General features: G+C 42.4%; 1 protein-coding gene across 6 annotated transcripts in view; it reads right to left on the bottom strand.

Moving 5' to 3' along the window:
* Znf660 (zinc finger protein 660) overlaps nucleotides 1-13,152 on the bottom strand; it is a 31,367-nt gene extending 18,215 nt beyond the window's left edge. Inside the window, exons 1-6 of one of the 6 annotated variants that reach the window (XM_046437024.2) lie at nucleotides 12,813-13,152; nucleotides 10,856-11,393; nucleotides 7,029-7,194; nucleotides 5,217-5,308; nucleotides 4,775-4,901; nucleotides 1,551-2,981 (exon numbers count right to left, since the gene is read on the bottom strand). In XM_046437024.2, coding sequence (XP_046292980.1) covers nucleotides 1,551-2,981; nucleotides 4,775-4,901; nucleotides 5,217-5,308; nucleotides 7,029-7,194; nucleotides 10,856-11,278 — 2,239 coding nt within the window. In that variant the 5' untranslated portion in view covers nucleotides 11,279-11,393; nucleotides 12,813-13,152. Of the gene's footprint in view, nucleotides 1-535; nucleotides 2,982-4,774; nucleotides 4,988-5,216; nucleotides 5,309-7,028; nucleotides 7,195-7,627; nucleotides 7,684-10,855; nucleotides 11,394-12,812 lie in introns of those variants that run through there. The other 5 variants (XM_046437018.2, XM_046437017.2, XM_046437020.2 and 2 more) reach the window with 5 other exon arrangements.
* Between the last annotated feature and the right edge of the window lie 292 nt (nucleotides 13,153-13,444).

Genomic DNA, 13,444 nt, shown 5'->3' with positions numbered 1-13,444 from the left:
TACAGAAAAAAGTTCTGAGACTTTCTGTTTCTTACGTCTTTGAGGAATGAAAGATGGACCTAAAATTGTCTGAATGTATAGCTTTCATCTTGTAATTAGGATGGCAACTGAATTTAAACAGGTTGATAAGGAAAAAATTTATCCATTTGACTCTACTATATAATCTTACCACAAAACTCATCACTGTGAATTCCAATCATCTAGGAATGCATCTCACTGAATTCTCAAATCTCCGTATTGTTCTTAACCTGTTTATTGAGGAAGTAGGATGCAGTCAACAAGTTTGGAACTTCAGTCAGTATGCAGAGCAATATATATCTCACTGGGACATGACTGCCCTAGACAACACCTAGACACTCTGTCATACACACACACACACACACAATTTTGAGTCAGAAATACCAGTAATAATAAGATTTCTAGGAACATATACAGAGATATCAGTGAGACTTTTGTATATGATAGTCCATGATAGGATGCACTTTCACCTTTAGAAGCTTGAAGGAGAGAAGAAACTGCATAACTCAATTCAGAGTTGAGGTTTAAAACTTATTTATTTAACAGCTAGTATAAACAAACTATTATCTATATGCTGAAAGATATAGATATATACTTGACCTCAATGAGCCAAAAGTAAGGGGGTATGAAAGTAAACACTGTGCATTGAAAACATTTACAAAGCAATTTAACACAGTTACACCTGATAGCACCAGTCATTTAAAGCACTGAGGTCAAATCAATAGATGTTTAAGAGGAATAAAGAAGCAGGTGAAGAAAATCCTTAAGACATGAGATAGATTTTTGAAGGTTATGAAAGAATTTTAGATTATCAAAAAGGAAGAAAAAAGCTTTCTAGGCAGAAAACACAGATGATAAGCTACAGGTGGCAGAAAGCTTAAACAGTACATGGAGACCACAGCCAAGAGGAAGAGAAGGAATCATAGCTTGAAGAATGCCTTTGGGAAATGATGAAATGGGGGACCTAAAATACACAGATATTACCTTTGTCCTTGAGAAGCACACAGTCTGATTGTGGGATGGATAAATAAAAAATGAGATAGACATTAAAACAGTTTAAAAAATAAAGGAATAGGGAAACCAACAAGTAAATGAAATGCATAGTCCTTACTTTCCCAATAATGGAGAAGGACTGCAGTAAGTTATTCCCAATTTGGTGACTCAATGAAAATTGACAATGGTCCACGTAGATGAAAGGTTCCAGGGGAGATCAGGATGAACATGATTCTTATAAAGAAAGCTTCAAGTTGGGCACAGTGGTGCATACCTGTAATTCCAGCTAATCCGAAGTCTGAGGAAGGAGGATTGAAAGTTCAAAGCCAGCGGGAGAAACTTAGTGAGACTCTGTCTCAAAAATAAAAATTTTGAAAAAGGGCTAGGACACAGCACAGTAGCAGAATGCTTGACTAGCATGTGAAAGGCCTATTACCATTATCAATACCCAGTATCACCAAGGAAAAAAAAAACTTCACTGAAGTTCCTTATTCTCTTTTTCAAGAAAACCATGCCTTACGATGCTGAGTGAGGCAGACCTGAGGGTTTCTCTCCAGTGTGAGTTCGCTGGTGGTGATTAAAAGTGGAACGCTGACTAAAAGCTTTCCCACATTCAATACATTCATAAGGTTTCTCTCCAGTGTGAACTCTCTGGTGCACAATAAGCTGTGAACTGTCACTAAAGGCTTTCCCACAATCATTGCATTTGTAGGGCTTTTCCCCAGTATGGGTTCTCTGATGTACCATAAGGCTAGAGCTGTAACTGAATACCTTCCCACACTCATGACATTCATAGGGCTTTTCACCAGTGTGGATTCTCTGGTGTATAATGAGGTGAGAGTTTTGATTGAAGGATTTTCCACACTCATTGCATTTATAGGGTTTTTCACCTGTGTGAAGCCTCTGGTGCCGAATAAGGCACTTACTCAGACTGAAAGCCTTACCACACTCACTACATTCAAAAGGCTTTTCTCCAGTATGAATTCGTTCATGGTCAACGAGTTGAGAATTCTGACTGAAGGCTTTCCCACATTCACTGCATTTGTGTGGTTTCTCCCCAGTGTGGAGGCTCTGATGTCGAATAAGACATTTACTCCGACTAAAGGCCTTGCCACATTCATTACATTCATAAGGCTTCTCTCCAGTGTGGATCCTCTGATGATCAATAAGATTTCTGTTAGAACAGAAGACTTTCCCACACTCAGTACACTTGTAAGGTTTCTTACCAGTGTGAAGGACCTGATGTCGGACAAGATTTTTACTCCGACTAAAAGCTGACCCACATTCCTTGCATTCATAAGGTTTCTGCCCAGTATGGGTTCTCTGGTGATCAAATAGTTTGGAACTCTGATTAAAAGCTTTTGCACATTCATTACATTTATAGGGTTTCTCCCCATTATGAAGTCTCTGGTGTTGAAGGAGATGGGAGCTGTGCCGATAGGTCTTCCCACACTCACTGCATTCATAGGGTTTTTCCCCAGTGTGAGTTCTGAGGTGAACAATTAGCTGGGAGGTCTGCCTGAAGGTCTTACCACACTCATTACACTCATAGGGTTTCTCTCCAGTGTGGATTCTCTGGTGGCCAATGAGGTGTGAACTCCGATAGAACACTTTGCCACATTCATCACACTGAAAGAATTTCTGTCCCTTTGGAACTCCTTGATATTCCTCAGGACTGGGGCACAGATTTGGATGTTCCCCTACTTCCTTATAATCCTCACATCTGTCTTTTGTGGAGTTCTTCTTATCCTCATCTGTTATTTCCAAAAAATTGATTTCCAAACTGTTCCCCTCTTCATCTGAGGGCTGCCCTTCCAGCTTTCTCAAAGTATCTTCACAGACATCTTCAACTTCTGGTCCCATAGAAGTGACCCCAAAGAGTCCCCGTGGTGACCTATCAGATGACTCTGATCCTTTAGAAATGGTCTGCTTTGGAGTGAATTCAGAACTCTCCATCCTATTCTCACCTGCTGCCAAAAGAAAGAAGAAAATAACCTTTACTCACTTTATGCCCTGTTCTGGAAACAGAACCAAGAGCTTAGTGTCAAAAAAAAAAGTCACCTTTATGGTTAAGGAATAAAAGAACATCTTGAGAAGGGAAGAGGAAATAGGAAATATCTCAATTTGTTAATTTTTTTTAAATTCAGGATAGAAAAACAAAAGTGGAAGAGGGTAGAAAAAGAGATACCAGTACAGACAAGATGTTGAGCCAGAACAGATAGATAGACAATCAAAAAGCAAGGGCTGAGGTGGCAAAGCATAGTACACTCTTCCAGAAGTTACTATGATGCTGTCTCCTGGGTAAAATGACAAACTCTACATTCCTTTCCAACCATGGCTACCAGAAAAGATGTTGGGAGAGAGAAAGCTAACAAACACTTCAAGTTAAATATAAGAGAGAGGGCAAAGATAAGAGTGAGTTGGTGAGAGATTATGTTGTGAGAATATGACTAGGAAAGTTTATAAAAAGGAGAGATTCTGTATGACAGGACAGTGACAAGATGTGGGTATGGGTTCAGAAATACTGTGGAACAGTGTTGAAGGAGATGGCAGAACTCAAAAGTGGATAGGCTGGGTCCCCAAGCAGTGAATGCTAGGAGAAAGTTCTGTACTCCCATGAAACCAAAAATTATCAATAATTTCAAATATGAATTAAATGCCTTAAAGATCTTGATTTTTTAGAATAAGGAAACTGAAGAGTTGAGCATTTGCCTTGAAATCTTGGGAAAGGCACAGTAGTATAGGTTATCACTAAAAACTAGGTGAGTTCCCTTCAATCCTCTTTTAGCTATGGTTAGGCTATAACACCATTTAGCATATAGAAAATCACAAGATGATTCTCATGTTCACCCTCGGACAAGTTGGCTAGTGTCATAAGTTTGTAAATCACAGGATCTAACCTTCCCTGGTTTTTGCAGAGAGAGAAATTCATGCAACCATACTTGGCAGCAAGTCACCCTGGGCATTCCACCCCAGATGATTGGACCAAGGCCAGGCACAAGGCCCAAGTACAATTTGTCTGTAGGTTAGTCATTAGATTCTGCTGCGGCTGGGCCAGACACTACCAAAGTACAGATGATATTTAGTGGCTGTAGCAATTAGAACCCTCTCTAAGTAAATTTTGTCCTGGAAACTGAGCAAAATTATAGCAACTAGAAGTAAGACCTAAGGCTGAAATGATGCATGGGCCAAGTCAAATCATTAGAAGCCACAATAAGAATGTATGAGGAAATCAAAAACAGAATTGAGGAACTATGATGGGGATAAAAGTTTTAGAGTAAATAAATGGGTCATAGTGGGAGAAGCAGAGAGGAACCAGACACAGGGAGTAGCTATGTTACATTCATATTGGACCACTCATGTAAAATTTATTTGCCTGTGATGCTGAGGCTTCTGGGCTGTCCTGGGATGTAGCTCATTCTTCTTGAGGCTGTTTCCTACGTTCTAGTCTAGCTGATCAATTTGTTCTAGGTTCCCATTACTGTAAGCCTTAAAACACATAGCTCTTTACTGACCATAGACTGAGTGACTCTCTATTCCTTACAACTTAGAAAATCCAAACTAGCCACCATTTAGACATCAAACATGATATAACGGAAATATTGATCATTGTTAAAGCTAGGTGGTAAGTGCAGCAAGGTTCACTATACTTTGTTTGGAAATGTAAATGTTTGTAATAAAAGTCAAAATAAAAGAAAAAGAACATAGCCAAGAAAATGTATAAAATGCAGACTCTTAAGTTAATAGGAAAGAAAATCATTACCCAGTGAGTTCATGATGCTGTAGTTTTCCAGTATTGTGTTCCGGTACAAGGCTCTCTGCCTGACAGCAGGGCCTTTCCACTTCTTCTGTGTACAGTCCACTGACAGGTCCTCATTTGTGGCAGTCTCCTGGAATAACAAGCTTCTACTGCTCAGGTAGAGTCCCAGGCTGAAGGGAAGAGTCATCAGGGTGTAGATGTCACAGGGTACTGGTTCTTGGTGGGGAAAGGGGCAGGGGAAAGGAGTTTGGATGACTCATTGGAAAGGCCAAGTCCAGGGCAAGACAAAAATTCCTTAACTACAAGTAGGAACCCAGCTCCAATGTAACAAGTTAGGCAAGAGTTATAGTAGCTGGCTCTTATGTGGCAGTCTCACAGATAAGCTCTAGACATTCTTGGGCCAAAGGCACAGGAACTTGGAAAAAAGAGAAAGAGCCACACTCACCTGGGCCTTGACCATCTGAAGCACAGTGGCCATTACTTGGTCTCCTGAGTTCCCCATCTGAGAATGAGCCGGAACTATAGATGCAAGTTGAGCTGAGGGAGGAAAGAAAGCACTGAGTGGGCTGATTCCAGCCCCCAGCTCCCATAAGAACTATATTCCCAAGGAGAGGATTCAAGAGAACCCAAGCAGCTCCATGCACACTGACTCTTTTTTTTTTTAATTTTAATATTTATTTTTTAGTTTTTGGCGGACACAACATCTTTATTTTTTGTATGTGGTGCTGAGGATCGAACCCAGGCCGCATGCATGCCAGGCAAGCGCGCTACCGCTTGAGCCACATTCCCAGCCCCGACACTGACTCTTGGCTCTCCTCCTAAAGGCTTTATCCCAAGTGTGCTGTGGCTGTTCCCTGGAGGGCACAGTGAGAACTCCCTAGTCAAACTAAGAACTGGGTTTGCTCCTAGACTGCACTCTCCTCAATTTCTCTGAAGGAAGCCGTGTCTGACCATGTTCTCTCTGCAATGGCTTCCCTATCACTGGCCAAACCTGATTTCCCCTCAGGTCTCTGGTTCCTCACGTCCAGCTCTCTCTTCCTGTTCCTGCCATGTCATTATGGACACCCTTGGAAGCCCAGCCCAGTGTTCTTTTTTTGTCCACAAGCTCACTGGCTCTCATACTTCTCACTTCTCCTTTCAGACCCCTATCACAGCTATGTATTGGGCATTTCACTTTGATCTCTGAAGATACCTTAAATTGATTTTCTAAAATGCAGTTTCTTACCACCTTCCTTTCCTGATTTCCCACATTTTGTCCATAAGTCCTTCATTGAGAAAAAGCCTACTATTCCCCCATCTATGAATTTGTCCATTCCTGTATTTCTCAGACCTATCCTTTTCCATGTTACCCACCATGTTCAGGTAGTTATTTGCATATTTTACTGCACTAGTCCTCTATTGAGGCTCCATATAATTCAATACACAATATTCCCCTGCAGCTGTGTAATTCTCCTGAGAAACTATTTCTTCAACCACCCCTCAATTTTGCTAGCCTCGATGTCAAAATTCCAATACAAGCAGGGCTTTGAATTCCAAATACAGCTCTCCTTGACTCCACCTCAATGACTGCTGAAGGGTCTTTGCCTAAATCCTCTACTAATAGTCTACCACTTTCCTCTTGCCTTCATTGTTCATTTGTGAGAGGATCAAATGCCAGAGATATCACTCATATATGTCTTATAAGGTTGACTTTTTTTACACATTCGATTAACTCCTTGCTACATACATAATAACTTAATTTTGAGGGGAGGGGTAGTGGGGATTGAACTCATAGGCACTCGGCCATTGAGCCACATCCCCAGCCCTATTTTGTATTTTATTTAGAGACAGGGTCTCAATGAGTTGCTTAGCACCTTGTTTTCTGCTGAGGCTGGCTTTGAACTCTCGATCCTCTGTCTCAGCCTCCCAAACTGCTGGGATTACAGGCGTGCACCACCACGCCCGGCTACATAATAACTCTTTTTTTTTTAATTTGTTTTAATTAGTTACACATGACAGTATACATAATAATTCTTTAAAGATAGAGTACTATATCTCTTTGGTCCCCAGCAGTGTATTTCCTATGTGCTTGAAAAAACTTGCTAAATGCATGATTGGAGAATAAGTAAAAGGAACAGATGAGGTCATTAAAGGAAGGAGGCCAGATAGCAGGGCAATGCAGGATTCCAGTAGGTGTGAGACGTAAAGATGAAGGAAAGGAGACCCCAGTGGACAGATGAGAAGTGCAGCTTGAGGTATGAGTTGGGGATATGAGTACCGAAATGCCCACTGGGGAGGTGGTGTGCCCCTGGGTCATGAGGAGGTTCCAGGTGGGCTCCAGGGGCTGAACCCCCACTGAGAGGTGAGGTAGGAGATTCCTCTGTTGTACCCAGAACTGTTGTCTCCTCCATATGTACTTCCTGTTCCTGTGCTGAGGCTGAAACCTAGAGATAAGGAAATATAATTTGGGTTCAAAAAGAGCATCCTTGAAGGTACAGAACCCAAAACCTCTATGAAGCCCCCTCTAGGAAGAAACCCAGGGAAAGAAAAGCCACAGTGTTCTTCTGACAAAATCTGAAGCTTGCACTCCTACTTGCCATCCCTCTGTTGAGCCTCTTGGTAAGAGCTTGAGGAACAGATTCTATAACCATTTCCACTCGGTATTAGGTCTTCAGACACAAATTTGCTTACAAAAAAACATCTAGAAATGTGAACAAGAATAGCAATTCAGTACATTCTCTAGGGCCTTAGACTACATAAGAGAACAATAAGAAGTACAGAAGAAGTAAGAAATAACAGGCATGTGACACCTGATTACACAAAATAGCTACTGAAGCTGACAGATGAAACAATTCCCCAGAACACTGGACAACAAACCTTAAGAAAGCTTTTCCAACTTCTTTCAAAGTGTCTCCTCTTCAGAGAAGTCTTCCCTGAACACATTAACAAAGCAGGGATAGTCATTCTCTTAAATTACCTAGTTATAATTTCCAGATATATGTAATACTCTTTATCTTATTTACATTCCTACTGTCATTTTTACCCACTGGAATATTAAGTTTTGTGAGTATAAGAACTTTGTCTTGATCACTAGCTCCTAAAGAAATGCTTGGCCCAACACTAGTGTTCAATTAATATTTGTTGACTGACTTCCCCTTGAAATGTTGCTAAGGGTCTTTATGGTTACCTGCAAATTCAGTTTTCAAGATATTCTACCTCTCACCAAAAATTGATATTAAAAAGTCAAATAAGGTCAGATAACATCCATCTTTAGAGATCTTGAAGACACCTTAGAACATAGCCATTTTATTTCTAACCTGCGCTAGTCACCAAACCAGCTCCCCACAATTTCATGGTTACTATTTTTAGCAGTACTTGGAGCAGAAAACACAAATCATTATCTATAAAAAAAAAAAAGTACATTTATGCTGAGTGTGGTTGTGTATGCCTATAATCCTACTGACTTGGGAGTAGACACAGGAGGATCACACATTCAAGGCCTGCCTCTGCAACTTAGTGAAGCCCTGTCTCAAAATAAAAAGTAAAAAGGAATGGAGAGGTAGCTTAGTGGTTAACTGCCCTGGTTTGATACCCAGTAATGAAAAGTGAAATTTTTAAAAAGTGAAATTCCCTTGATCTGGATGTATGAGACAGCATGAAATGAAAATAACTTTTTTAATAAACCATGCCAGATTAGCTTCTTGGCAACATCTGCTGAGATGTCAAGGGACTTGTCCTTTAATACATCTCAACAGTGTGGTTCCCAAGTTCTTCACTGGAAGGTTCTTACAAATAGGATTCACAGCTTTTCAGTACAGTAGCTGTGGGTCTGGGCAGATGATAGAACTTAACTGCACTGTGTTAACACAACCTTGTGATTTGCTGACAATTAAATTCTAGTACACGTCCAATTCCTTATCAGGGATGTATTGGTTTTCTTTCCTTGAAAGCATGAAAATCTCATTTCAATTTCCATTCTAAATTGGTATTCTACAGCAAGAGACTAGAGAAAGATGTAGTGGCTTAGAATGTAGGGAGGCAGAAAATCTTGGTCCTGACACTTGGTGGTAATCAGCAATAACAATACTTTGGCTAAAATCAATGCTTACTAGATGCTTAATCTGGATAAGCCAATCAACCTCCCTGGGCTTACTTCACTTTTCAAATGGAGATAATGACTGCTACAACACCAATTTTGTAAGCCTCGTAGGAGCTGAAATAAGATACAAGACACAAAAACATTTTGTTAATTGTATGATTCTGCTGCTCCACAAGAATTACTCTATAACTCTCTCCAGCTCCCAAGGACATTCATGTCCATGCTCTTCCTCCAGCAATAAAGTGACTTGCTCCTGATGGGAAGAATGGCTCTGATTTGCCCTAAACTTCCCTAATCTCCTCCTGGCAAACTACCCTAGAAAAGTGTATTTATTCCTTTAGTCATTCTATAAACATTTTATGAAAGCCTGCTAGGAAAGACAGTCTTGCCCTCATGTGTTCACGTCAGAAAATAAAACACTGACCAGGGACCCCAGGCTTAGGCTGGAGCCATGAGTGTTTTGCTCCTTACCTGTTAACCTGAGCTGTGATGATTGATTTATTCACGTATGCTTACTTGTTTACACAAAGGAAATGACAGCTGACAACAAATTCAATCAATTATGCATTGACTGGACAACATTTAGTCCCAGGACTCCAATCACCTGGGATGACTAGGTAGACATATTTATAGATATGCAATTATTTTTTAAAAAGCACTGAATAAAATGGCCTGCTGGGTATTTGGGAAATTTTTTGTACTAGTTTTCCCTGGTAAAGTACAAAGAGGTAATGTTGAAGGGATGAAGGGGAGCAGCTAGAAGCTCAATAGGAGGAACTAACTTAATGGTGTCATGTGTCAACTTGGCATTCACCAAACACTAATACAGGTGTTGCTGCGAAGTACTTTGTAGATCTGATTAAAGTCCACACTCAGTTTACTTTAAATAAGGGAGATTACCCTAGATGATGGATGAATGGGCTTGACTTTATCAGTTCCAATGCCTTAAAAGCAGAGCTGAAGGTTTCATGAAGAAAATCTCTGCCTGTGCACTGCAGCTTCATTCAGCCTATACCGGAGAGTTCCAGCTTGCCCTTGTTGATGGTTTCCCTGTGAATTTCAGACTTATCTAGCCAGCCACAATCACATTAGCAACTTTTCCGCAATAAATCTCTTCACAGACACACAAACATCTTCTACTTGTTCTGCTGTTCTGGCTGAACACTAACTAATACACACGGTTACAGATGTTTTTAGCTCTGTGGTCCTACAAGTCAGATTTTCTAATGTACCATACTTCTGACTCTTTCCAACTATTCCTCTGGTTCAAGCTACCTTGGCCTTAAATTTGAGAGAACCCCAGGAAATAAAGAAAACTGAAATTAGAATTAAAGAGGTAAAAAGATGCCAGTTAGGCCAGGTACACTGGTACACACTTATAATTCCAGTTAAGGCAGAAGAATAATAAGTTTGAGGCCAGCCTAGACAACTTAGTGAGACCCTGTTTCAAATATTTTTAAAAGGGCTGGTGATGTAGCTTAGTGGTAGAGTGCTTGCTTAACATGCATGAGGCTCTGGATTTAATCCCTAGTACTGAAGAAAAAAGTCCCCAGTTGGGCTTGGAAAAGCTAGCAAAAGGAAGAACTAATCAAGAGGCCCTGAAACGTCATTTCTCATAAAGGACCTAAGAGGCAGGAAGAGAGAGAACTGACTTTGAGAAGTTTACAAAACTAATGAGAACTTCTCAAATGAAGGCCCCTTCTCATCTATCCCCATATTCTAACCACTGTGCAGATCCCCTGCCTGCCAGGAGTCCTGTGTGATCTCCAGGCTATAGTCCGGCTCACAGCATAGTATTTCACAAAGTCATTCAGGGCTTAGCTGGGATTTGCATTTTTGTTTATGGACTGGAGCACAAAATTATTTATCCTTTCTCCATGGAATAGGTTTGGAAATCCTAAAGGCAAATCAGCCTAGAACCTAAGGAACAGAGGATGCCTATTCCCCAAGCTAACTCAAGCACTAGAGAATGTTTTCCAGATGCTATTCTAGACTCCACTGTTTACCTCTTCCTGTACACTGAGGTGTCTCTGGAAATCCTCCACCACAGCCACAGCCTCCTCACCACTCTCAGGGTGATGAAACTGCACCCAGGTTCGGAGCTCCACAGGAAGGATGCTCAAGAACTGTTCCAGCACCAGTAGCTCCAGGATCTGCTCCTTGGTGTGAACTTCTGGCATTAGCCACCAGCGACAAAGCTCCCTGAGCCGGCTTAGTGCCTCCTGAGGCCCAGACATCTCATGGTAACATAACTGCCTAAAGTGCAGCCTGAAGATTTCACAGACAGGAGGGTGGTTCTTCGGGAGACTGCAGCCCGGTCCCCTGGTCTGGTTCCCTGGCTGCTGCTTCACAATCAGACACCCAGCCTGCTTCTGGAAAACAGAGCTCCTGGGGATGAGGCCTAAAGTTCCCCTGCCTTCTGTGGTCATTATGATTCCAAAGAGAAGCTTGCTCCAGTTGCAGGTAGTCCAATTAAAATGACAGACTACAGTTCAGATCTCAGGAGATATTTCTTCAGGGTTGGGGAAGAAAGTGGAGTGTCACCTACAGAAACATCAAGAAAGAAATCAGAGTCTCAGAGTATTTAATTCCAGGATGATGACAGATCCTCCACATAGTTAAAAAACAAAGTTCCAGGAAAAAGAGCACAATGAGAGCCATCTCTCTGTGCATCTCTTGGGACCTACTTACCTTATTAAACTTTTAATCCCATCATCTACAGGATAAAACCTCAATGTCTATGCCTGGCATTCACAACTCTTGGCAGCCCAGCCAACCCCCTGCCTTTTCCCCATGTATGCAGACTAGAAAAACAGCAATGGTCTCCAATGTGGGATATGCAAGATATCCCAAAGGATGGGGGGGGGGGGCTAAGATGTAAGTTAACTCCTCTATTTATTTATGCTTTATAGTATGTATTGAAATTTGTATAGTAGTACATATCTTTAAATTATGAATAAGCCTGCTGGGAGTGCATGTTAAAACTTACTGATAGAGGTGCACACTAAAATTTGGGGCTAACACTGTGGAGAAACAAGTTGAAGCCACATACACTTTCCCTGTTTTCCTTTTCTCAATTTCTAACAAACTGTTACTAATGCTTCCAGACCCAAAACAAATACCATTTTCTCATTAAGGCTTTCCTGATTGCCCCCTTAGGAAAAGAGCTTTTCTTGCTGTACCTCTCATTATGATACTGTATTTTAACTGTTCTATGCGCAATGCACCACTCATGCTCTCCAAAACTGCTGAATGGCCACCAAAATAAAGGAACCAGAAAATTCCAGTCCTTTTCTAGTCTTCCCTACAAAGCTTTCCTCTCCAGCTTCAGACTGGTTATTGCCTCAGTGAACCCACAGGGTGTTTTTCACTCAAACCTCTGACAGATCGCTTCTTTACACTATAATCATAGTTTACATGGGTCTCCCTCAACCCACCACAACCACTTCCTGGGAAGATTCACTGGGAGGACTCAAGGGCAGGGCTGGCTTCCAGGCATCTTGGTACGAGTGTGTACATGGCACATAGGAGTGCATATCTGGTAAACCAAAGAATGAGGTTCATTTAGCTGATACTGAAGTTTGGGGAAAACGTTTGTCCAGTTCATACACTGTAAAATGGCTATTTGAAAACCAGCACCCGGGTGATATCTAGGGTGTAAATGTTATGCTGCCCAATCACCATGCTCCCGAATCCCTGGGTAAGCTATTTTTCTCTGGACTTCAATTTCCTCAAAAAGACAAAGATTGACTTATCTGTTAAGTCTACTGAGATTCCACACAGGTAGAAAGTGCAGGCCATTTTCCTGCTTCCCTGACTGTTCGAATGTTCAGCAGCGCATCTCAAATTGGGCTTTTAGCGTTTCCAAGTCACAATTCACGTTTGAAATGCCAAGGCTGGGTCGGACCCATTTCTGACGCTCCTTATCGTCTCGCGGTGCAGGGCTGGGCACACAGTACTTACATCTCCTGTTAGACCAGGCTTCTGCAGCGCCGCTCACCTGGCCACGTCTGCCCTGCTCATCGTTCCGCCGGCTCCAAGCCAGACGCGGCTGGTCAGATGACCGCGACAAAGAGGCAAAGAGGCGCCTCCGGAGCGCCGCAGGGATCGCGCCGCCCCAGGCTCTGGCCACCGCAGCGCGGGTCCGGCGACGCCGGCGGCCGACCCTCCGTCTCCGCACCGGTCCACATACGCGACCACTAAGCGAGGACACGGTACATTTTCCCCGGCCCAAACAAGTGAAAATAATGGCAGAGTCGGAAGTGAGAGAGCCCCGCTTCCGGCCTCTACGGGATCCCGGAAGTCTAGTTGGGAGGTGTGCGCGCCCTCCCAGGCGAGAGTTGGGGGAGTCCTGGGCGGGGTGGTGTGGGGCGGGGCCGCCAGCGACTGGAGCCAGAACCTGGCTCACCTGAGGCCTCCGGCTGCCCACATCCGGTTCTCAGGCAATTCAGCGTAGGGGAGACCTTTGCTCACCGCAGTCGTGGCCCTTCCCCTCCTGGTGACCTTGGTGAAAGAGTCGCTGGGTCTGTTCACCCTATCTGAAAAGTGCAAAACATAACTCATGTCTTACGGGGCAGGTAGTAGTGCACAAGTAC

This window comes from Marmota monax, unplaced genomic scaffold (genome assembly GCF_021218885.2).
Source record: "Marmota monax isolate L192 unplaced genomic scaffold, Marmota_monax_Labrador192_F-V1.1 WCK01_AAM20220418_F8-fsc00021, whole genome shotgun sequence".
Taxonomy (NCBI): domain Eukaryota; kingdom Metazoa; phylum Chordata; class Mammalia; order Rodentia; family Sciuridae; genus Marmota; species Marmota monax.
This window is presented reverse-complemented; position numbering and strand designations above follow the sequence as displayed.